Here is a 26,947-nt window from a genome sequence, read left to right as displayed (position 1 = left end):
CCAGATCTAAAAGCGATGACCTCTCTGTTCATCCATGGCTTCTGATTGGGAAATGTAGTAATCAGTTTAAGGGTGGTGACACTGTCGATGTTGGAGTTGATGTAATCTACAACGGAGTCAATGTCAGTGTTGGAGTCCAGGGTGGCCTGGGTGGCAAACATACTCCAGTCCGTGTGTTGAAACCAGTGCTGCAGCTCAGAGTCTGCCCCATCAGGCCATATTTTAACTGTTCTAACTGAGGGCTTCACACGTTGAATGAGCAGGGTGCAGCATACTTGGGTAGAAGGAACAAAGAAAGCTGGTCTGATTGAAATTACTTCTAGTTTGTGACAAACCAGATAGGATTATTAAAGAAAGTGAACTGTTCCCCCTAAATGTATCGATTGATTGATTGATTGATTGATTGATTGATTGATTGATTGATTGATTGATTGATTGATTGATTGATTGATTGATTGATTGGCTGATTTGGAAGTGAATGGATTCCAACCCTGCATTGTAGTTTTGAATAGTAGTTTGGGTTTAATTGGCTAATTTCACCAGTTCTCTAGTGGTCTCACCTGCATGTCTGACGCGGCCGAGGTAGCTGAGGATGTGATTAAATGCCTCATTAGTCTCTTCACCCGTCTGTAAAAAAAAAAGAAAAAAGAGAGAAAAAAGAGAAACTACACATTTATCACATATCAAAACAGTCAAGTGATCTGTTAAGGCTGTGTTGAGGCATACGGTAGGCTGATCTGATGTGATGTAGGGAGACAGCTCTCCTGTGGTACCTCTATGAGGACTCCTAGCACCGCCAGGCCGTCTGCGTGGGTCATCGCCGTGGACGTGTCCGAGTAGAGCTCTGAGTTATAGTGCACCACGTGCAGCTGGGGGGGGGGGGGGGGGGGGGCAGGGAGAATAGGGTTACTCTTTACATACACACAGACTTACTTTACAAATCTTCAGACAATCCCTCTCAATGGAGGTCATGAATGCAAAACTTTGGCAAAGAGAGAGAGAGAGAGAGAGAGAGAGAGAGAGAGAGAGAGAGAGAGAGAGAGAGAGAGAGAGAGAGAGAGAGAGAGAGAGAGAGAGGGGCAAGATACAGTCAGAGGGAAGGCTGTGTATGCTGACCCTGTGAACTTTCACTTGAGAGAATGGCTAAAGTGGGGAGAGGAGGAAAGTTTGGTTTGAATGAGAAGGTAACTAATTGTCTCATTATGTTACATAATCACTCATGCATTTGGATTTGTCTCAGCTGGTCTTCTTGTTGTTGTTTTCTTTTTTCACCTCTTGGCTTTGTCTCTTACTGTCCACTAACACCATCCCAGTCCCTCTACACCTCCCCCTTCTCCCTGCTCTCTGGCAGGTCTGTGGGACACCGGCAGGGGTGTAAAAAGTACCCAGAAATTATACTTAAGTGAAAGAATACCGGGTACCATCTCAAAATCTTACTCAAATAAAAGTCAGAGTACCTTGCTAAAATCACACTTGAGTAAAAGTCAAAAAGTTTCTACTTTTAAATGTACTTAAGTACTAAAAAGTAAAAGTAAAAAAAAAAAAATTTCTGACTGTCTATTCTTCTGATAGCAGGTGTTTAATCAAAGATCCCCGCTTTATAGCGTTAACGTTAGTTTGGCAAGAGAAAACAAAAACTAATTAAAATGGTTGGACCTGCGAGATTTGTACTTTGTACTTTGTAGGTCTGCATTTTAAATGTAAGGAGTAAAAAGTATGTTTTTTTTCTCTGAAATGTAATTGAGTAAAAGTACAAGTATACAAACCTAATAATACTAGAGTAAAGTACAAATCCCCAAAAACAGTACTTGTCTTAAGTATTGTAACGAAGTACATGTTGGCAAACCTGCGCAGTGTGACAAGATGCATGCATGTGTGTGTTCCTGTGTGTGTGTGCCGCCCATCGCAAGTCGTTGCATGCCGAATAAAGACTTCTAAAGTCCTGCATTATTATATTATTATTATTATTATTAAGATGGGACCTGGAGTGCTGAGCCTTCTTCCCTCTCTCTCTCTCTCTCTCTCTCTCTCTCTCTCTCTCTCTCTCTCTCTCTCTCTCTCTCTCTCTCTCTCTCTCTCTCTCTCTCTCTCTCTCTCTCTCTCTCTCTCTCTCTCTCTCTCTCTCTCTCTCTCTCTCTCTCTCTCTCTCTCTCTCTCTCTCTCTCTCTCTCTCTCTCATCCTTCCCTCCAAGATGTCTCCTGTCACTCTCAGCATAGCTCTTTCTGTCACTCCATCAGATTCCAGAGATGTCTTTACTTATATATATTACTTATATATGAACCAGTGTTTTCCAACTGTAAGAAGCACATAATGTAGAGAGGGATGTGTAGGAATCTGAGGAGAGACGAGGAGCCTTGCAGCGCAGGCTAGATCAGCTGGCTGCTTGTTAGCATACAGGAGGAGCATTGTTTGCCTGAAATATTATTGTTTTAATGTTCATTTTGGTGTGTGACTGATGGGTGATGAATACAGGTTCTGGTGCCCACGTGGGTCCCTCAGCCAACCAGAGCAGGGACTGAAGCTGATTCAGCAAAAGAACAGTCTGCATGTCTGTGTATGTATGTGCAGGGTGGTGGTCGTGGTGGTGGTGGTGGTGGTGGTGGTGGTGGTGGTGGTGGTAGTGGTCGTGGTGGTAGTGGTGGTCGGTGGTCGGTGGTGGTGGTGGTGGTGGTGTGGTGGTGGTGGTGGTGGTGGTGGTGGTGGTGGTGGTGGTGGTGGTGGTGGTGGTGGTGGTGGTGGTGGTGGTGGTGGTGGTGGTGGTGGTGGTGTGGTGGTGGTGGTGGTGGTGGTGGTGGTGGTGGTGTGGTGGTGGTGGTGGTGGTGGTGGTGGTGGTGGTGGTGGTGGTGGTGGTGGTCGGGTGGTGGTGGTGGTGGTGGTCGGTGGTGGTGGTGGTGGTGGTGGTGGTGGTGGTGGTGGTGGTGGTGGTGGTGGTGGTGGTGGTGGTGGTGGTCGTGGTGGTGGTCGTGGTGGTGGTCGTGGTGTGGTGGTGGTGGTGGTGGTGGTGGTGGTGGTGGTGGTGGTAGTGGTGGTGGTGGTGTGTGAGGGGGTGTTGTTGGGTTAAGATAGCAAGGGATTAAGACAGTGGGGGAAGAGAGAGAGGGGGAATGGAAAGAGAGAGTGGGAGAGAGAGGGAGAGAGAGAGAGAGAGAGAGAGACAGAGAGACAGAGAAAGAAATCTACTTACCTACCAAACAAGCCTACGTGCAAGTTAATTTGTCTGCAGGCTTACTTGCAGCCGTCGTGTGAATGCCTAAGTATATTTCCCCAAAATTAGAATTTCAGTCCACTGTGCTCTGTGCTGTGTGTTAATGAGTGTTAACAGTCTGTTGATCCATTCAGAAAATATCAAATATCTTAGTTTGCCATGACATATTACAGGATAGAGACGTGCAATTTGTCACAATGATAGATACTGATGTGCCAATACATCACAACAAATATCATACCAGTCCGACCTGATGGTGGCGCTACAATCAAAGGTCAAAATGTCAAAACATTTACAACTTTGAAAAGCCATTACTTATACACTGTACATTTGACTGACAACATGTTGTGCACATATCCAGCTGTCTTTAGTCTACAATATTGGTCTTTACCACAAGATAATAAGCACATCATATCCAGGCAGCAAAAAAAAGCAGTAGGTTTCCTGCAGCCAAATTGGTCGCAGTTGATCACAAATCCTGTGCTTGTCCTCAATGCTGATTGTATTCTAACCAGATTTAGATGCTAGTCTCTCTCATTCGTTTGCGTTAATGTGTGTTTACATGCAGTGATACAGTGGTCAAATTAAAGGTGGTTAAACTATGAACTCCAGTCAATAATCACAGTAATGCAAATAAATAATCAGTCAATATACATGAAACATCTATCGAATTCTTTCATAGTAGTATTATTTTGTAATACCCTGTCTCACTCTGTCTCACACCAAAACATTGCTGATTTATTTTGCACTTTACAAGTTAAGTGCCCCTTTAACTTGCATCAATCTGATACTACTAACTATAATCTATGAATTTCAATCATGGAAAATGGTCAGTCGATGATGGTGGTGAATAAAAAGGTTGGTACAGTGAGTTTATGTTTATGAGTTTACGCTCCGCTACATATGGTTACAGATGAAGATATGATTATTTATTTCTACAGCGTTGCCTCCTCGCAGCCTTCCCCTACAACACACTTGTCAGTAAGACTATTGTGCAGAACATGTTTTCTCCTCTCCACGCACATATACAGAAACACACACACACTGAGATGTGTCCTACCTCTGCGTCCGCGTTCAGTCCGTTGATGCTGTGTTCGCTGCCCCCATGGCGCGGGCCTCCGCTGCCCCAATGTAAGTGCATCTGCGCGGCTGTAAAGAGCCAGGGCAGCCCCCCCAAACTCATCCAGTCTGGAAGGTCAATCACCACTGACATGGGAGGGATGACGGACAAGAACATGGTTGACCAGAGAGCGAGGGGAGAGAGAGATGGCAACAGATCAAAGAATGTAATAATAATAATAATACAACTTTATTTGTATAGCACCTTTCATACAGAAACTGCAGCTAGACAATAATAAAAAGAGTAAGATAGAATAGACAGAGTAAAATAGTGCAATGCAATTAGTAGAATAGAATAGACATGAAATGAGCACATAATGTGCAGACATATACGTTTTTTACAGTGCAATAAATAGTAGAGTAACCCACCCTCTTTTCTTGATCCTCCAATCGCATTGGTCCCCAATTATATGTATAGTCTAGGTCTAGGACATTTCTACCTTGACGTTTTGGTGGTAAATAAAAATAAATAAAAAAAGGCTTACTCTATATGATTGGGGTGTAAAGTACTTGAGTATTGTACTTCGTTACAATACTCAAGTAATGTTTTGGGGGATTTGTACTTTACTCGAGTATTATTAGGTTTGTATACTTTGTACTTTTACTCCATTACATTTCAGAGAAAAAAAAACATACTTTTTACTCCTTACATTTAAAATGCAGACCTACAAAGTACAAATCTCACAGGTCCAACAATTTTAATTAGTATATTTGAATTGTTTATCTGGCTGAACTAACGTTAACGTTATTAATCCTGCGACCGCAGGTAAACAGCCAATCAAATCCCCATCAATGGAAAATGAACCCGCCCATACCCATGCTGATTGGTCCTTGTGCAACACTAGAAAGCGGGGATCTTTGATTAAACACCTGCTATCAGAAGAATAGACAGTCAGATCCGCATTATGCTGTGGTTAATATTGTGATATTATTCAGGGTACTCCAGTATTCTGTTTTTAATATTGTGATATTATTCAGGGTACTCCAGTATTCTGTGGTTAATATTGTGATATTATTCAGGATACTCCAGTATTCTGTCTTTAATATTGTGATATTATTCAGGGTACTCCAGTATTCTGTCTTTAATATTGTGATATTATTCAGGGTACTCCAGTATTCTGTCTTTAATATTGTGATATTATTCAGGGTACTCCAGTATTCTGCCTTTAATATTGTGATATTATTCAGGATAATCCAGTATGCTGTGGTTAATATTGTGATATTATTCAGGATACACCATTCTGTTTTTAATATTGTGATATTATTCATGCTGTGATGTGAATGCCGTCCATGTTAGTTTACCTTCAATGGAGAAGTGCATTAAATAATTTTAATGCAAAAAAAGTGTCCTCTGTTCTTTCATTTCAGCATTGTCTATCGCAGAACACATTCCATTGTGGGCAGAGTGTATGCTTGGTTTCATTCCAGCCTTGCCTAAACACCAGCTGATGATTTCACTAATTGGCTCACCTCTTCAACTAACTCACCTGGTGCTACAATGTATAGTTAAAATGAAAACTTGGCCCACGATGGAATGAGTTTGAGACCCCTGGTCTATCCCTTTAAAAATAAAATGTACTTTTACTTTTTAGTACTTAAGTACATTTAAAAGTAGGACTTTTTTTTACTTTGACTCAAGTGTGTTTTTAGCCAGATACTTTGACTTTTACTTGAGTCAGATTTTGAGACAGTACCCATGCTTTCACTTAAGTATAATTTCTGGGTACTTTTTACACCCCCATATGAACAGTTTATAGTAGACTAAAGACTAACAGGTTAATAAGCAGGTTTTGCTTATTGGTAATGTAAAGCTTTTTCTCATAACTCAAACTTGTAGAAATTGTACGTGTTTAGTTTACGTGTGATGAAACTGCATAGAGGATAAAGAGACTGACAACCAGGTCGCTAGGATACCTGAGAGTGCCGGAGAGATGCAGATCAGCTGGTCGTCATAGTTACCATACCTGTGTGTCCGTTGTTGTAGAGAGTGAATGGCTTGTGGCCGTGTTGGCTGTACCCCAGCGGTGTTAAAGGGTTCAAACTGGGGTCATACGTGGCCTGCGTGGTCACCACGTCAACAGGAGATTGGAGAGAACCACCACAGTCGGGGAAATACTCGGACCACACGGACTGACCCACCAAACCTCAGGAACAAGAGCAAAAAAAACAATGATGTCAACTAATCACACACAGCTGATTGGCTCCCAGTCATCCATTAACGAGCTCCTGATGATCACCCTCCATTCCAGACAAGCACCCCTTAACGGGTCCCATAGGTTCACAGGCCCATACACAGGCTGAGTATGACTAGAACAAAGCATTCTCAGGCCCCTCGCGTGACATTTTCATGCTGGTCCCGCAACCTCTGCGTGTTCTTCACACTATCCGTGGTCTCCATCTGTGAACTGTATAGGTTTGCCTGCAGGGGTAGGCGAGTGCTTTTGACCTTTTTTTTTTTTATCCACTTTTTCTCCTTATTTTCTATTTTTTCTCCCATCCCAATTTCGCTGTTTCCAATTCTCCCCTCCCCTGTCTTGAACGTTGCTCGCATATGCCCCCCACAGGTCGGTCGTAGGGAGGATAGAAGCCTTGCATCACGAGCCTGTAGCTGTTCCGCAACCGTTCCTATTTCCGGGGTAGGCCTGATTGGCCCCGACAGGCACGTGACCCGCCGCGGCCACGCCCCGCGGCAGCCGCGGCAACGAGGCTGCTGTGGTTCACCTCACCGCCGCTTTCCGCCTTCAACGCCGCCCGCAGCATTAGGAAGGAGTTCGCGGCGCCTTTCACATCGCAGTCATCAGTCATAATAATATCATCAGTCATCTCTAATAATATTAATCACTGTTCAATGTACTAATATACAATACGGCTCACTTTTCCCACTTCAATGACAGAGCCGCTGTTTAATAATATTATTAATAATAATAACAAACTAGCTCAATTGGTAACGCTGCTTGGCTGTGGATCCTATGGTCCTTTTGTAACAAGTTCGATTCCCTTAAGTTTTTTTAACGTGCATTGCACTATAGCGTATTGTATATTGTATATTGTATGTTCTGCACTGCAACGCATACACCTTACTGTAAATTGTACCATACAATATACAATATACAATACGCTATAGTGCAATGCATGTTAAAAAAAAAAAACGTAAGGGAATCGAACTTGTCACAAACGGACGATAGGATCCACAGCCAAGCAGCGTTACCAATTGAGCTAGTTTGTCGATGGTAAAAATGGGGGGATTACTGCTACATAATGCTGCCGCGACGGAGCTCCGGTGGGAAAAGTGAGCCGTATTGTATATTAGTACATTGAACAGTGATTAATATTATTAGAGATGACTGATGATATTATTATGACTGATGACTGCGATGTGAAAGGCGCCGCGAACTCCTTCCTAATGCTGCGGGCGGCGTTGAAGGCGGAAAGCGGCAGTGAGGTGAACCACAGCAGCCTCGTTGCCTCGGGGCGTGGCCGCGGCGGGTCACGTGCCTGTCGGGGCCAATCAGGCCTACCCCGGAAATAGGAACGGTTGCGGAACAGCTACAGGCGTCCCCTCCGGTACACAAGGAGGCAGCCTGTCACATCTTTTCACCTGCCAGCGTGGACTCTCATTGGCGATGTGTAACGTGTGGGCGGCTCACACTACCCCCACTATTTCCTGTCTCTGCTGTGCAGGCGTCCCCCAACCGACCTGTAGGAGTCGCTGTCCACAACGTCCAGATCACCACCCATCGACTTCCACCCGCTAACTCTGCCAATTGAGCCAGTATGACGGCCGGCACAAGCCGGAGGCAACGCCGACAGCCGGATTTGAACCCGGTGTCTCTTGCGTTGGTGAGGAGCGCAATGTCCGCTGTGCCACCCTTGACACTATACTGAGACACAATTTTCCAACAGCCTCACCCAAACTATAACCCTAACCTTAACCACACTGTTACCTCGACCTAACCCTTGTTAACCCTTTCACAGCCACACTGCAAAAGGGTTAACCCTTTCACTGCGACGTGACAGGCGGTTAACCCTTTCACAACCACACTACCGAAGGTTAACCCTTTCACAACCACACTACCGAAGGTTAACCCTTTCACTACCACACTACCGAAGGTTAACCTTTCACTACCACACTACAGACGGTTACCGCTTGCCCGCTTCGATTGTGCACAAAATACAAATAATAATAATAGAATAAAATAGACATGATAAAAATACTAAGATAAAATACAAAAGACAATGAGTCCTATGTACACTTCTATACAATATACAGTTCTACCCTATGTCACTATGCTATCCTAACTATACTATACAAAAACATCCAGTTATGTTTTTTTTATTTTCTTAAAGTGACCTTTTTTCTTTCCCTCTTCTCATGTGATTAAAGTGACCTGTGGTGTGTTTGTGTGTGAGAGAGTGCCGTGTGCTTGTGTGTGTGTGTGTGTGTGTGTGTGTGTGTGTGTGTGTGCGTGCGTGCGTGCGTGCGTGCGTGCGTGCGTGCGTGCGTGCGTGCGTGCGTGCGTGCGTGCGTGCGTGCGTACGTGTACGTGTGTACGTGTACGTGTGTACGTGTGCGTGCGTGCGTGCGTGCGTGCGTGCGTGCGTGCGTGCGTGCGTGCGTGCGTGCGTGCGTGCGTGCGTGTGTGTGTGTGTGTGTGTGTGTGTGTGGAGAGATCAGTCTTCAGTGTTCTGATGGCCTGGGGGAAGAAGCTGAGCCTGAGTCTCTCTGTTCTTGCTGCATGTATGTGGAGGCGCTTGCCTGACCGCAGCAGCTTGAACAGGCTATTGTTGGGGTGGTGAGGGTCCTTCATTATTCTGCAGGCTCTGGATTTGCAAGTCAAGAGTTTTATTTGTCACGGCATACAAGTATACAATGAAATGCGGCGGGTCTTGCCCCCAACGATGTGCATAATACAATAGTAATATATAATAGAATCCAATAGAATTGTATAAGTCCTGCAGGGGTGGTAGTGCAATACCCGTAGTACGCTCTGCTGAGCGCACCACTCTCTGGAGGGCCTTCCTGTCCTGTGCCGTGCCGTTTCCAACCAGACAGTGATGTTCCCAGTCAGGATGCTCTCCACAGCCCCGGAGTAGAAGGAGTGGAGTATCTTCCCTGATACTCTGTACTTCCTTAATTGTCTCAGGTGATAGAGGCGCTGCTTTGCCTTTTTTACCACAGTGTCTGTGTGTGTTGTCCATGTCAGGTCCTCTGTGATGTGGACTCCCAGGTACTTAAAACTGCTCACCCTGTCCACGATAGCCCCGTTTATCCACAGCGGCGTGTGTGTCCCCTGCTGTATTCTCCTAAAATCCATGATCAGCTCCTTGGTCTTACCAATGTTCACAGGAGTAGGCTGTTATCCCGGCACCAGCGTGCCAGGACATCAACCTCCTCCCAGTAGGCCTTCTCGTCATTGTCAGAGATACATACCCTTTTCTTCTCTGTGCATGCATTGGGCTTAGGGAACAGCCGTTAGCCTAGCTAACCTAACCTTTTGAGGTGATGAAATCCCTGCGCTCAGGCAGCGGTGGTTCGGCAAAAAAGATTCACGGTATATATCTGCTTTTTTCCCTTTTTTTTTACGTGGTAAATACACAGGTCACAACATATTTTCAGGAATGTTTCGGAGTTGTATTTGGAGTGTATTTCGTGACTGTTGGGAACTAGGCTACACTGGCACACCGACTTCCAGTGAATGACGCTAAGCTATAGGCTAACGTTGCGGCTGTTCCCTAACGCCTAATGCATGCACAGAGAAGAAAAGGGTGTGCATCTATCTGCTTGTCTAACTCCAGGGTAGATGGCAAATAAGATAATTTCCCAAAAAGTTGGCGTGTTCCTTTAACTGCACCAGCACGTGTCCTTTTTCACGGACCGTAACCATTTCTTGTGACACTGACACACGGAGCGGACCGGCAGGTGTATTTCACTATCGGCATGATATGGGGTTGACTGGAGAGCAGAGGGTTGACTCGTCCATCATGCAGCCATCCTCACACTTTACCATCTTGAGGGTGACATCGAGGCGACAGAAACAAGCGATGACACTTGAATATGTGGAGGGAGAGGTGCTCCCTAGTCATTGTGCCTCAACTTTGATTTATACTTGTGCCTCTTGCACATCAAAATAGTTGCACAGTGGATCGGCTGGGTGGCGCAGCGGACATTGCGCTCGTCACCAACGCAAGATACACCGGGTTCGAATCCGGCTGTCGGCGTTGCCTCCGGCTTGGGCCGGCCGTCATACTAACTCAATTGGCAGAGTTAGCGGGTGGGAAGTCGAAGGGTGGTAATCTGGACGTTGTGGACAGCGACTCCTACAGGTCGGTTGGGGGCGCCTGCACAGCAGAGACAGGAAAATGGCGGGGGGCAGTGTGAGCCTCCCACACGTTACTCCTCGCCAAATGAGAGTCCGCGCTGGCAGGTGAAAAGATGCAACTGGCTGCCTGCACATGTATTAGAGGGGACATGTGACGGGCTTCTATCCTCCCTACAACCGGCCAGTGGGGGGCACATGCGAGCAACGTTCAAGACAGGGGAGGGGAGAATTGGCACGGCTACATTGGGATGGGAGAAAAATCAAAAAAGGAGGAGAAAAAGTGGATAAAAAAGAATTTTGCACAGTAGGGCTGGATCATATGGCAAAATATATATCATACGCATAACGACGTTCAAGTTTTCTGATAAAGATACACATTACAATATCTGCTTATATGGACAATGATATCGTTATATATTCCAACTTATGTTCATCGTGTTGGATTGCAGGGTGCTAGTGGGGAGTGTTATAACACTGTAAGAAAAAAAGCTGCAAGAAAACGGTAAATGTCTGGCATCAATGGTTTCCAAATACTTACTGTCAAATTACAGTAAAATCAAATACATTTACAGATTACAACCTTTATTTAATGGTTAATATTTTGATAAAAGGTAATTTACTGTATTTTTATGGTATTTACACTTAAAGTAGAAAAACAAAGGTAATCTGTAAAATAATACAGTGAATTTCCTGTGATTTTTTTTTTTTTTTTTACCGTGTACAATATCAAATTGATACTGGAATTGAGAACTGACATTCTCAAATATTTCAGAAATCATCTTTGGGAGAAACCAGACTTAATATTGTGTTTGTGTGTGGTAAAGGTGTGTGCATGCATGTGCATATGTATCTGTATGCATGTACGCATTCATGCAGGTCTGTGTTTGCGTGTGATTGTGGATCTGCGTGTATGCGTGTGTGTGTGTGTGTGTGTGTGTCTATGCATAGATGCCTGCATGTGTTTGAGGCTGTATGGTACAGTATGTGTAGGGGAGAGTTGATGGGTCAGTGTTAAGTCATGCATGCCTAAAACCATGTACTGTAGTCACAATATCTCTCTCACACACATACACACACAAATGTGCCAAACTTCCAAATATAGTCCCCCACTGGACGTCGGCTTGCTAATCACAGCAGGAAACAGATGAGCAGAGAGAGGTACTGAGGCAGGTTAATGGATAAGTCTTGTTTTTTCATGTGAAATTCAGATGCTTCGCTGGTCTGAGAGCAAAGAAACAGGTGTAACAGGTTCTCTCTGGTTGGCGAATCGCCTAAACATCATCAACAACAACAACATGCCACAGCTGCAAGCAGAACATGTCTTAAATGTGGAGCAAAATCACCGTTAAAGGAAGTGTTGTTGATTTAGTTTGATTTAATGTGATTCAGCCATGAATTATGAAACACATCGGTTTGCCCCATATGACTCCCATTCATCAGTGGTGGCAGAATATTGCTATATTTGTATTCTGCTGTTACCAGAGTATACCGAACCAAGTATCCCCGTGTCGCGTGTGGAAAACAACCACGACATGCCCTGCCTTCAGCCATACAGACGTGAACAGCGGGGAGCAGAACAAAAAGGGGTTGATGAAAGAGGGAGGGAGAGAGAGAGGGGGGGGGGGAGCGGAGCAGGAAGGAAACCCAGGGTGGGAGAGAGGAAGAAAGTAAAAAAAAAGACTGGTGGGTGCGATTGAACAATAAAAGACCGTTAGAATGGAGACTCTGAAAGAGAGTGGCAAGAGAGTGAAATAATCTGAATCTGAACCGAAGTCATGAAACAAGTGAGAAGGAAGGCAGGGCTGAAGAGAACAACGAGGGCAGCAAATGCAGAACAATTTAAATGATAAATGGCTGCATTTATATAGCGTTTTTATACAAACCGCTTTACAATTTGTTCCTCACATTTTTACCTATCCACTCACACAGACGGCAGAGGCAACCGTGGAAGTTGCCAACCTGCTCATCGGGAGCAGTTAGGGGTTAAGTGTCTTGCTCAAGGACACTTCAACGCGCTGCTCAGGAGGAGCGGGAATCGAACCGGGAACCTCCGGATTGCCGGACGACTGCTCTACCTGCCGAGCCACTGTCACCCAATGAAGAAGAAGAGATCCACACACGGTTCCACTATGAGTGGGAGCAAGTGGCAAAACAGGCCAACTCTCCTCTCTGGTATCAGTATAATAGACCCCAGCTATTGTAAGGATCCCCCCTCGTCACACACACACACACACACACAGTGCACGCTCACACCACCCAACTCTCCGCTGGTCTCCCAGCATGTCTGCAGCTCTACAAGCTGATATCTCCCTACCACCACTCCCCCCTGACCCCCCCCCCCCCTTTTTTCCCCCTCCCAGAACACAACTCGGCTTCAAAAATGAGTGTCCCGCGCCCCGACCATTGGTTGTCATGGAGGTCCCCATGGTAACCAGAGGCCGAATATTCTGACCCTCTGAGCTGTTCGTAGCATGCCGTCTCTGTCCTGAATACAGCCAGGAACAAAGCTACACACACACACACACACACACACACACACACACACACACACACACACACACACACACACACACACACACACACACACACACACACACACACACACACACACACACACACACACACACACACACAACTATGAACACACACAAACAAAAAGCTGCGTCACCTACTGTATGACTAAGAAGCAATGGAATGTCAGAGTGACTTTCACACCATTATGCACACTATATAAATGCACCGTTTACTTTCACACCATGCCATATCTTACATGAAAACTGCAATCTGCTGGACCTATATTGGCTGTCATCAACTGCCATTTTTTTTTTTACTTTGGCAAACAAATCAGCAAACACTGCATGCAATGTTGCCCCGCCACGCAACACGGCTCACACGACAACACTGGGCCCTGCTCGTTTATACACACTCCAGTGCGCGAATGACTCCGAGCACACTAAGCCATTTCCACAGTGTTTAAAAAAATAAATTATAATAAATAAATCAAATACCCTGAATACAACTTAAATGCCACTTAACATACCAAGGATGTTGCATTACTTGAGGGCGGGGGGAGGGGGGAGGAGGGGCACCATTATTACGGCGAAGTTAACGTGCAGTGGACTCTGTATTGTATCTATGTAAAATAACGTGCGCCGGTACCAGTTCGATCCTGGCACAGTCCTTATAGTTTGGTGTGGCGTGCATCCTTCATGTACAGTAGCATCACTGTGTCATACATACAAGGGGGTGGTGATGGTGGTGGTGGTGTGTGTGTGTGTGTGTGTGTGTGTGTGCGCAGGCCCATTCAGACCCACAATGTCATTGTCCACAGGATAGGCAGCTAGTGTGTGTTCACAATACAATAAACACATAGGTTATTGTGTGCTACAACAATGCTGCTGAATCACGGGCCACTACTTTTTCATCTTCCTGTTTCACTCCGTCCCATCTCCCTCCATCCTCATGCACCTGCCTCTCTCTCTCTCTCTCTCTCTCTCTCTCTCTCTCTCTCTCTCTGTCCTCCGCCCCCCCCAGCCCTGTCCTCCCTCCTTCTCTCTCTTCATCGTCGCTATGTAACAGTTTCTCCCATGCCTGCCTGCCTGCCTGCCTGGTCAACTGTAACTAACACAGACAGAGAGGGAAGAGAGAGGGAAGCGAGAGGAAAACAGAGGGAGACACAGAGAAAGAGGGGGAAAGACAGAGGGCAGAATGTACAGCTCTGGTGAACGTCCTACTGAAGAGATCCCGACAGTGACTGAAGTCGTTCAGGTTCAATAACACCGTCGGCCTTGAAGTCATGCAAGAGAAGGGTTGGTCAGGTCGATCTTTCATTCGGTATAGACCGTCGGTTACACTTACCAGTGTAGGTCCAGTCAGTTTGCTCTGAAAAATAATGAAAGAGAAAAGACTTGATAAGTCTTCTCTTGTCCAGTTCTTCCTTCGTTCAAAAGTGACATGGGTCTTCATTGTGGCATCTGTGCTGAATCAATACATGCTGTTCTCACCGTCAACATCTGAAGCAATGTATTCCTTTTACTGTACACAATATTCCTTGTGTCACTCCTAATATTCTAATATCACCGTTTTCAAATACCATCCTGTGTACTTTCATATGTATCAGTAAGCAATAAACTCTTCACGTTACACTTCCAACAAATCCAACATCTACATTGCAGAAATTCTACCATTGTTTTCCATTAAAACCACCCTAAAAACACTCTACTACACCACCAACACCAAACCGGCAAAACAAAAAGGCTGTCTTGACCCGGATTACTATGAAAATGAAAGCTCTTACCGGCTGCAGGGACAGCTATCCATTGCCAGCACAGAAGCAGCAGAGGGAGACCCACAGATTCCATGTCAGCCCTCCTCGCCCCCATACACACAGATGAATGAAGGCAGACAGAGAGGAGAGAGGGAGAGAGAGAGAGGGAGAGAGAGGGAGAGAGGGGGAGAGAGGGAGAGAGAACAAGAGAGAGGGACTGGGTCCACCAATCCCCACCTGCTGCAGCTCCAACCCTCTATAAGCTCGATTTAAACAGCCAGAGTGTGGATGTTACATGCCGGCTCCCAACACACAGGTCACTGGGGTAGATCTCATTGAGGGGACCGATTTAGGGGTGGGGTGGGTGGAGATGGAGAGAGAGAGAGAGAGAGAGAGGGGGGGGGGATGAGAGAGATTGAGAGGCAGAGAGCAAAAGGTGAGTGGGAATGCATCCAGTGTATGTCACTGAAAATAATGGATGACACTAGAAGGAGAGAGAGAGAGAGAGAGAGAGATGACTAGGGGACATGAGAGTATAGCACTAATCTATGTTGGGATCTGAACTTTGGACACAAGTAGACTAATACCTTGATTTGTAATAAGTGTGCGAGTTGGGGACTAATAATAATAATAATAATAAATTGGATTTGAAGAGAGAAGCGCCTTTCTCAGACTCAAGGACACTGTACAAGGAAAGAGAAGCTATATAAAAGAAAAGGTAAATAAAAATTAGGAAAAAAATTATGAATATATGTGTATAGTAACAACGGGAAAAAACAAATAAGATTAAAAAAAAAGGAAGCAAGGTGCTGACTAGGTTTCATTCAAATTCAGCTCATGTTTGAATTGATTATTAACTTAATGTGTCATCATTAAGTGATGTCTTTGACTAAACACTGGGTGGCAGTAGTGAGATAGAGGAAGAGAAAAGGAATGAGTACAGGAACTCAGGACACAGCCTCTAGTCACATTTAGATTAGATTAGATTCAATGTACTGTCATTGCACAAGTACAAATACAGAGTACAACAAAATTATGTTGGCATCTAAGCAGAGTGCAAAGTGTCATATACGGAAGTATATAAGATATGCAGGGGTAGTTCTAAGGCATGTGTAGCACTTGTGTTAATAACAGTAACAGCTATTTGCCACGGGCACAGTTCTAGGTTCGAATGCGACAAGGAGTAATATGCACAATTAAAAGAATAGTAGACCAGAGGCAGAGTTATAACAATAACCGGTGTTTTAATTAAAAGCGCGCTAGATAAACAGTAATAATACATACGTACGTAAAGTACAAATTATGCTTTGAAGTATCCCTTTTAGATTAGGTCAGTAACCTCTCCTTGCGGGAGGGTTAGGTCGATATCAAGGCCTAGGTCGATTGGATCAACACATTGGGGTTCGTTCAGACGTCTCTGAGGTTATCATCTGTAACTCTATATTAGTTTATCAGGGAATGCAAATACCTTATTAGGTGAATTGGCCCTTTAAACTCGTTTTCTTTACAGGAAGTGATTCGGCTATTACCGAGATGTCATCTAGAAGGTTCTATTATGACGTCACCACAAACAGTCTAGAAGGTTCTATGTTCTAGAAGGTTCTATTATAACATCATACAATGGTAGCATTTACCCTCTAATTCTTATAGGAGAATATCTGTATCCATATATCAAGTTAAATCAAATCAAATACAAAATACAATGTATAACACAAGATGAACGGGATCGACTCCCTCGTTCAGTTCAATCCTACCGGACTAGTGGTGTAGCAATAGTTGAGCACTAGTTGAGCATCATGGGTATTCACATCAGGCTGGCATTAGTCTGGAGGTATATCAAATGTTCCGGGGTTGGCTCGCCATCGGGTATCTATCCAGCTGAGCACGCTTGGGGATGGGTGGTCTGGACTGCTCCGGGATGCTGGTGGAGACTTGCGGCTTCCAGTCGGTTGGTTAGTCCGGTCCGTCTGGGTGATGTTGCTGGTTCGGAGGTCGAGGAGAAAGAGAACTGGCTTCTTCTTCTTCTTCTTCTTATTTGAATTTCCGGCAGTGTAGACGCATCGTGGCGTATTACTGCCCTCCACAATTCTTGCTTCGCCCACACTTGAGAAAGTTTACACTCCTCTTCTTCTTCTCATCTTCAAAACACATTTCTATCGTCTCTGTCTCCTTCTTCTCTGCTCCTCTTGTCATACAATCACAATACAAACATCATATCCTCTCTTGGAGGGCCCCCCCAAGAGGGGGAACCCTCCATCTCATCGCCACCCACTGCTGCTCTGAGAGAGAGCTAGCTGTATTTATATGAAACCAAGATGTTCCGGAACGTTCTATATGACATCATAGGATGACATCACAAAGGTTCCAGAACCTTCTATCATGACATCATACGCTGGTTTACATTCTATATACAGGAAGTGGGACCTCATGGTAAAACAGGAACTATTTATGTTCCTTTGATAATTATGAATCTGAACCCTGGGTTACATTCTCCCCTTCTATCCTAATGCACGTCCCTGTGCATATTATCCCAGGACTACATTATCACAATCCTATGGGGTTTTGGGGAGTCTGGGCCTAGAATGTTTTACTGTCTAGAAAGTTCTTACCTACTAACATTAACTATTTATGTTCCTATGCTAGTTATGAATCTGGACCCTGGGTTACACATGCGCATTGATCTGGAGTTATATATGGTTACACGGAACGTGAAGGAGTCTGTCTGTTGTTACTCAGACCAGGCTGCAGAAACAAATGAGTGGGGGGGCATAAAATGTTCTCGGGGGGGGCACAATGGTTTCTCAACAGGTTCCCTTTTATACATTTCAGCTGGGACAGCGGCGCTGTGGCTTGCTTGGCGCTGCCCACGGTGCTGAACTAAACAGCAGAGAGGCCATTGAAAAATCTAATTTCTCTCTATCTTAAGAACATTCACTTATACAAAAACAGACTGAACGGATATATATAACAGACCTGCTGGGGCAGCGGACTGAGAGCAGGGGACACAAACAGGCTGGATAAGATGGTCAGGAAGGCCAGTAGCGTGGTTGGGGTGGAGCTGGACTCTAGCGAGGGTGGCGGAGAGGAGGAACCTTGCTAAGCAACCCCTCCCACCCACTATACACAGACTTGGCTGACAGGAGGAGCATGTTATAGGCTCACACTACCTAAATGCAGCACTGAACGGCACAGGAAGTCCTTCATTCCGACAGCCATCAGACTATACAATGCATCACTGTGCCTCACTGCATCACTGAGCACAGAGTGACAGTTACCATCTTCCTGGACTCTTACTTTTTAAACAGCACTGTGCAATATTACACCTACTGTAGACTTCAGTATATATTTTTTTATTTACTGTATCTTTTATTCTATTTGTATTCAATTACATTTTATTCTATTCTTAGGCCATTTGTTTTGTTATTCTTATTCGTGACTTGTTCTGTCTAAATGTTTAATGTTGAGTGATTTGCAGTGTCAAATTTCCCTCAGGATAATACATTTTATATTCTATTCTATTCTATATCTTTGAAAAGTCTCCATTTATTCAACACTTCTGAATTCACTGAAAACTGAACTGAACTGACAAAAATAAGGTGCATAAAAAGCAAACAAAATTCCTCCACAGGCTACTCACCATCATTAGTAGAGCGGCAAGCGGCGTTTGGGGACAGAGTGAAATCTTCTTAAAACACTGCCCTTCCACTCATTCCTGAACTTTTTTGTTAAGTCCTTCTCAAATGCCAACTGAATTAAATTGGCCTTGCGTCGATGAAGCATACTAAGGCGATGTTCTGTAAAGACGTTCTTGAGGGTAGAAAACTAATTCTCACAGAGTGCCGTGCTAGCTTCAGTAGTGTTGTTGTTGACATCAGTGCCCACTAAGGCTGTCCCCGACTAAGGATTTGGATAGATTTGCGAGGTTTGATGCTGGTAATAACAACACCAGCCCACAAGCCACGGCAATGGGGGGGGGGGGGGGGGGGTCTGCTGCTGATGGAGACTCAGTGTTCAGGGTAACAGAGCATGAGGTGAGGCGGACCTTTAAAAAAGTGAATATCAGGAAGGCAGCAGGACCGGACGGCATCCCCGGCCGCGTCCTAAAAGTCTGTGCCGACCAACTGGCCCCGGTATTCACAGGTAGAACAGGCTGTCATCCCCACCTGCCTGAAGAAGTCCACTATTATCCCTGTACCCAAAAAATCCAAGCCTGCTTGCCTCAACGACTACCGCCCTGTAGCTCTCACCTCCATAGCCATGAAGTGCTTTGAGAAGCTAGTAAAGGGCTACATCTGCTCCTCCCTCCCCATCAACATGGACCCCCTGCAATTTGCATACCGCCCCAACAGGTCCACGGAGGACGCCATAGCCCATGTGCTGCACACAGCAGCATCACACCTGGACAAGAGGAAGGGGAACTATGTGAGAATGCTATTCATCGACTACAGCTCGGCATTCAATACCATAGTCCCCTCCAAACTCATAGCCAAGCTCAGGGACCTGGGCTTGAACTATGACCTCTGCCAGTGGGTCTTGGACTTCCTGACGGGCAGACCCCAGGTGGTGAGAGCAGGCAACTGCACCTCCTCATCCATCACCCTCAACATAGGGGCCCCCCAGGGCTGTGTTCTGAGTCCCCTCCTCTACTCCCTGTACACACACGACTGTGTGGCTCAGCGGAGTAGCAACACAATCATCAAATTTGCTGACGACACAGTGGTGGTGGGCCTGATCTCTGCCAACGACGAGAGGGCCTACCTGGAAGAGGTCAAGGTCCTGGCGGGATGGTGCCAGGAAAACAGCCTCTCCCTGAACGTCAGCAAAACAAAGGAGATGATTGTGGACTTCAGGAGGTCGGGGGTCAAGGACTACAGCCCCCTCAGCATCGACGGGGCACCGGTTGAGAGAGTCAACAGCTTTAAGTACCTCGGAGCCTACATATCCGAGGACTTGACATGGACCACACACATTGACAGTGTTGTGAAGAAGGCACGACAACGCCTCTACTTCCTCAGGCGCCTAAGGAAGTTCCAAGTCAGTCAGAAGATCCTTAAGAACTTCTACTCATGTACAATAGAGAGCATCCTGACTGGCAACATCACCTCCTGGTTTGGGAATAGCACTGCACAAGACCGAAGCAGACTACAAAGAGTGACACGTTCAGCCGAACGCACAATTGGAGGGGGGCTCCCCACCCTCCAGAACATTTACAACAAGCGGTGCAGGGGCAAGGCTAAGAGAATCATTAAAGACTCCAGTCACCCGAACAACTGCCTCTTTGAACTGCTGCGGTCAGGCAAGCGATACCGGAGTCTCAAGGCGAGCACAGAAAGACTCAGAAGAAGCTTCTATCCCCAGGCCATCAGGCTGCTCAACGAACAATGAACACTACACAACAACAACCATCAAACGCACATAGCACACACATCCACACGCACACACTCACTTTAAACAAACACACTGTAGCACCCACTCCCCACACTTTATAGCACACACTCACTTTAAACAAACACACTGTAGCACCCACTCCCCACACTTTATATTTATTGATGAAGGATTGCACTACAACTCGTACACCTTACTGTAAATTGTACCTAAATTGTACCTCATCCCATTTCTGCTTTGCACTATATAGTATTGTACATTAGTACACTGCATAGTATTGTATATTATATGGTAACTCAGTTACGTCTATTCTGCATCGAACATTGTACATATGTCTATACTGAACACTGGGACTTCATTTTCTACTTCTAATTTACATGCTATACTATGTAGGGATGCTCGATATTGGCTTTTTTACCGATACCGATATTCCGATATTGTCCAACTCTTAATTTCCGATACCGATATCAACCGATATCAACCGATACCGATATATGCAGGGTTCCCCCCCCCCCCCCCAAAAACTGAATAATTTCAGGTAACTAATCATTTCACTGGATATATATATAACAAATATTGTTATTGTTTTTTTCTTTTTTTTAAACCGATACCGATATTTTCCGATATCACATTTTACTGCCGATATCGGCCGATAATATCGGTCGGCCGATAATATCGGACATCCCTAATACTATGTTATTTGATACTATCTTGTCTAGCACAGTCTCTGGAGCGTAACAGTAAGAAGCATTTTGTATGAAAGTATTCTGTACTTCTGTATGACAACTATTAAAGAAACTTGAAACTTGAAACTTGACTTTGACAAAAAAAAAAAAAATCTTTTTTTTACCAGGGTGGGCATGGCGCCGGGTCTGTTGTTACTGCATACTGAAGTTCAGTAGCGGCTCCTGGATTATTCTCCAGATGGGGCGCTAGGGGGCGCTATACCAAACATGTACCACGCATTGGCCAAATAAAGTACAGTCTAATTCACAACTTGAAACAATATATAAATAGAAACGTTAGAAACAAACTCGCTCCGTCTCCAAACACACGCATATAGGCAGAGAGAGAGAGAGAGAGGGAGAGAGAGAGAGAGAGAGAGAGAGAGAGAGAGAGAGAGAGAGAGAGAGAGAGAGAGAGAGAGAGAGAGAGAGAGCAAGAGAGAGAGAGAGAGAGAGAGAGAGAGAGAGAGAGAGAGAGAGAGAGAGAGAGAGAGAGAGAGGGAGAGAGAGAGGGAGAGAGAGAGAGAGAGAGAGAGGGAGAGAGAGAGCGAGAGAGACAGAGAGAGCGAGCGAGAGAGAGAGAGAGAGAGCGATATTGCAAATCTACCTTGGCTTGTTGTTGTTGTTAAGTTGACAGCAGAGCATTCCGAATAGATTTTCCTTCTTCAATGTCAGACGCCTCCTCAACACCATGTATGCTGGTCATAGTCGGACCAGGGGTGCTGCGATTTTATCACTTGACGCACAGAAGGCGTTCGATCAGGTTGAGTGGCCTTATATGTTTGAGTCACTGCATAGATTCGGGTTTGGTGATACATTTATATCCTGGGTAAAACTCATATATGCCAGTCCAACATGTTCAGTTATAACCAACGGGGAGAAGTCAACCAGGTTTCCACTGCTCCGTTCTGTCCAGCAGGGTTGCCCTCTTTCGCCGGCGCTTTTCGCCGTTGCGCTCGAACCCCTTGCCCTAAAAATACGCAGTCACCCAAGTCTTGTAGGCTTGAAAGTTGGAGGCGTCGAGACACGCATCAGCTTGTATGCTGACGATGTAATATTATACCTACACAATTCAGAGATATCGATTCCCCCTCTTTTAGAATTAATTACCTCTTTCGGTGAGCTATCCGGATACACAATTAACTGGACAAAGAGTGACTTTATGCCTCTTTCTGACACCTTCACTCCCGGTTTCCTGGAAAATCTCCCATTCAAATTGGCAAAAGATCGCCTCACCTATCTTGGTCTGACCATACCCAAAGATCCTAAATTAATATTTAAATTGAACTTTGCCGACTATGTTTCAAGGCTAAAACAATGCATTGAAAATTGGAAAGTGCTACCCCTCTCCATGATAGGCCGCATAAACTCTGTCAAGATGGTCTCTCTCCCCAGATTCCTATACCTTTGTCAAAATCTTCCCATCTTTCTCACAAAGTCTTTTTTCAAGGAACTGGACTCTGTAATTCTGTCTTACATCTGGAATTATAAGAATCACAGAATCTCAAAAATGCACTTGCAAAAACCTAAATCTGAGGGAGGGCTGGCCTTGCCAGTATTTAGGCACTACTACTGGGCTGCCAATGTAAGGGCTCTGATGTACTGGCGGCAGGGGACAACAGGTGAATTGACTCCTGGGGCCCCCTTGTGGCTGAGAATGGAGGCTAACTCCCTTATTAACTCATCCTTGCCAGCTATGCTATTTGTCAAACCAGGGGTACCCGGGATCTTAAGAAGCTTGAAACTAAGTTTTGTCGTGGAAAACTCTGTCAGAATTTTAAATCAAATCAGGGGTGCTTTGAGCCTACCAGATGTTTCTATCCATGCACCAATCTGTTTTAATCACACTTTTTTGGCTCCATGGACAGACAGGGGCTACCTTGCCTGGAGTGGGAAGGGGCTAGCTTCCATTAAGGACTTATACATAGGCGGTCACTTTGCATCCTTCGATCTACTAAAGAGGAAGTTTGAGTTGCCCGGCACCAACTGGCTCAGATTTTTACAAGTCAGAAATTATGTTAGATCCAAAGTTCAGGCTTTCGAAGAGCTCCCAATTGAACATTCTTTCTTTGATATATTGCTGAGCCCTCCCCACTCCAAGCACCTCATCTCTAGGTTTGTGTGTCTGTTTGACAACTGTAATATGGCCTCTACTGAGAAGATTAAAGAACAATGGCAGGAGGAACTCGGTATTGATCTATCTGATATTATATGGGATAGGAGTCTGTCTATAGTACAACTTGGCTCAGTCAATAGTAGACACCAGCTGATCCAATTTAAAGTTGTGCATCGTCTCCACTACTCCAAGCATAGATTGCACAAGATCTACCCCTCTGTTTCACCTCTGTGCGACAGGTGCCAGGTATCAGAGGGTACACTTTCTCATGCCTTCTGGTTTTGCCCTTCACTAACAGGATTCTGGGCCAAAATATTTGACTGGTACTCTAAGGCCTACAAGATAACTATACAGCCGGGGGCAGAGCTCGCCATTTTCGGCTGCTCTGAGTCCTCTCTGAGCTTTCCTACAGCTGTACAACAATCTTTGACACTGGGGACAACGGTTGCTAAAAAACAAATACTGATGGAGTGGAAGTCCTCCTCAGCACCTTCTTTCCAACTGTGGATGGCGGACATGACCTCTGTCATACGGATGGAGAGACTAAGGTTCCTGAGAACCGATTCACTTAAAAGGTTTTCAAAAATCTGGGACCCGTTCTTAGCCTACCTCGATGAGGCTAGAGGCGGCAGCTGATTCGCCCGTCTGATCTCACAGCCCCTATGAGGGACCCCAAACCAAACACAATATTTCTCAGTCATGTATGGCTGGTAACCGTGTTGTAATATCAAATGTGAAAAATGTGTTATTGTTTTTTTTTCTTTAATGTATCTTTTTACTTTCACTGTCTGAGTGTGTCTGTAATGTCATGTTGGTATACTGTTTGTCATGTTTGTACAATGTTCTGAAAAATGTAAAATAAAAATATATAAAAAAAAAAAAAAAAGTTGACAGCAGAGCAGGCAGCAGGGCTTGATAAAGTATATCCACTCCATTGTCCATTGTGCATGTCTCTCCACACTGCATCCATATATAGCTTATAGCCAACAAGTACTGTGTGAGATAACAACAAATAGCTGCATCTCACAACACAACAGCATAAACTCACTTTGTTTAATTGAAACGTGGTGGGCTTGATAAAGTGTATAATCCGCTGTTGATGATGTATATCCAGACCACTGTCCACTGTCCAGACTGCATCCGCCATATAGCTTGTTAGCTGTTAGCACCACAACAAGACAGTACTTGATTTCTTTGTCCATTTCCGGGTCGAACAGACTGCAAACTACCTGGCGTTCTATCGCCATGCTCTAAGACAAACTCTAACCTTAACCAACTTTGAAAGAGTGCCTAAGCTTAACCGTCGAAAGAACTTGCAGTCACGCTCTAAGACAAATAGCTGCATCTGATCTCACAACAACACAACTATCTTTACCAAGCTAGAAAACCTAAAATTGGAACATAGAAAAGTGGCGTCGGCCAATCAGAGAGCGTCTCCGCGAAATGCTGCTACGGAAAAAAATACTGGCGTCGGCCAATCAGAGAGCGTCTCCGCGAAATGCGGCTAAGGAAATTCTTGACGCTGCTGCCTAGACCGCTTCAAATCGCGCCCGGGTTCCAACATAATAGTCATATTTCAACGCACAGCGCGTTACGCACTGATTGGCTGCGACGGATACAGCGATCAAACAGTGATGCGCACTCAGAGCGCTATTGCGTCTAGCCCGGGCCGAGAAATACAAAAAAATTTAAAAATTAAAAAAAGTTAGTCACTTCCTGTTCAGGAAAACGAGTATTTTTTATTTTATATATTAACGTTATATTGTGCATTGGAAACACAAACATACTTAAAATGAGTAAATATTATTCATTTTAAACATGTTTATATTATTTATAGGGCTATAAAACAAAAAACAAAAAAATTATTTTTCTTGTTCTTCTCTCATATAACCAGGGGCCTGAGGGGGGGCGGCGCCCAAGCGCCCCTAGTGGCGAGCCGCCACTGCTGAAGTTGTCAATAAACGAGCTTGCACCAAGTCATAGCCTCCAGACGATCATTCTACATGGTGTCAGAAGTAAAGTAGACAAAAATGGCAAAATGTCAACCGCCGGCGAGTTTTCCTTTCGACAAACCAGGAGAATGGCCCGAATGGAAGCAGCGTTTTGTGAGATTCAGAACGGCTACCAAGTTGGATAAGGAAGAGGGTACCGTGCAGGTTAGCAGTCTGATATATGCTATGGGAAGCGAGTCAGAGAATATATTCCGTTCGTTTGAATTTGAAGTAGTAGCACATCAAAATTACTTTAGAAGAGTGCTAGTGAAGTTCGATGACTACTTTGTACCGCGACGGAACGTCATACACGAACGAGCATGTTTACATCAACGGGTAGTGGTACAGAGAGCAGGAGAAAAAGCAGAGACTTTTATTAGGGCTTTGTATGAACTGGCTGTGCATTGTGATTTCGGCGCGAGCAAGGATGAGAACATCCGTTACAGAATCGTCGTTGGAGTCCTCGACAAAGAAGTCTCCCGTAAGTTGCAGACGACGAGAGATCTGACACTCGCGCTGACCATAGAGACTGTCAGGCAGTCTGAAGAGGTTGCGGCGCAGATCAGCATGCAAGGAGAGACAGCCGGAGGCGGGGCGATACAAGATGTGACTCACAACAAGCGCTACAAAGGAAATGGCCGCCAGGGTAAGCCACAAGGGGGCGACAGAGGACAATGTAGACAATGTGGGAGAGCGTGGCACAGTAGAGATGAGAACTGTCCAGCTAAAAAGTCCACATGTAATACCTGCGGCAAAGTAGGGCACTGGAGCAAAGTGTGTAGAAATAGGAAAGCAGTACGTGAGGTCAGAGAACAAAAAGAAGTGCAGCAACAACAGCAGGACTCTGGGTCAGAAGATGGGTACTACATGGGGGAAGTGAGTAAAGCAGGTGGGTCGCCAAAGAGGTGGGCCGTCAAGGTGTTGATGGGCTCCACACCGGTCAAGTTTAAAATCGACACTGGGGCGGATGTGAGCATCATTCGCGAGGAGACCTACCACTCACTCATGCCAAACAGACCGCTGGAGCCTGCGGAAATACCACTGGACAGCCCAGGTGGCGAGCTGCATTGCATAGGACAGATCCAGAGCACTTTGACCTACAAGGGTAAGACACACCCACTCACAGCTTATGTCATCCGGGGGCCTACAGTAAACAACCTACTCAGCAGGCCAATGTCAGTGAAAATGAATTTAGTGAGAAGAGTGGAGGAAACGGTGAGCAGCAGCGGGAAAAATGAACATTTGCAGGCATACGGGGAGCATGGGACATTACAAACTGAACCAGTAAGAATACTGCTGAAAGATGGCGCCCAGCCGTACGCGGTATACACAGCGCGACATGTACCTCTCCCTATGCTGCAGAAGGTCAAGGCGGAGCTCCAAAGGATGGAGAGGAATGGCATCATTGAGAAGGTGACACAGCCTACCGATTGGTGTGCACTGTGCACCCATGGTGCCGGTCCTGAAGAGCACAGGCAAAGCCCGCATCTGTGTGGATCTCAAGAGGCTGAACGAGGTTGTTAAAAGAGAACAGTACACCCTGCCCACTACCGACGAGATCACAGCAAAGCTAAGCGGGGCCACAGTCTTCACGTCACTCGATGCCGCCAGTGGATTCTTCCAAATCCCGTTGCACCCAGACAGCTGTAAGCTCACCACCTTCATCACGCCGTTTGGCAGGTTCAACTTCAAGCGACTGCCATTCGGGATCACAAGCTCGCCGGAAATCTTCCAGAGGAAGATGATGGAGACCCTGGACGGGTTAGAGGGCGTCGAGATCTTCATGGACGACATTCTCGTCTACGGGGCCACAGAAA

The 26,947-nt window shown here is 45.4% G+C and overlaps 1 protein-coding gene across 1 annotated transcript in view; it reads right to left on the bottom strand.

Annotated features, from left to right (window-relative positions):
* Positions 1–26,582, bottom strand: part of ca14 (carbonic anhydrase XIV) — a gene marked incomplete at both ends in the record, with an annotated part of 44,996 nt that extends 18,414 nt beyond the window's left edge. Inside the window, 5 exons of the mRNA XM_084336759.1 lie at positions 561–627; positions 774–869; positions 4,268–4,413; positions 6,291–6,470; positions 26,558–26,582. Of these exons, the coding sequence (XP_084192885.1) occupies positions 561–627; positions 774–869; positions 4,268–4,413; positions 6,291–6,470; positions 26,558–26,582 (514 nt within the window). The remainder of the gene's footprint in view (positions 1–560; positions 628–773; positions 870–4,267; positions 4,414–6,290; positions 6,471–26,557) is intronic.
* Positions 26,583–26,947: the final 365 nt, after the last annotated feature.

Source organism: Notolepis coatsorum, assembly GCF_963971535.1.
Source record: "Notolepis coatsorum genome assembly, chromosome: 19".
NCBI lineage: Eukaryota > Metazoa > Chordata > Actinopteri > Aulopiformes > Paralepididae > Notolepis > Notolepis coatsorum.
This window is presented reverse-complemented; position numbering and strand designations above follow the sequence as displayed.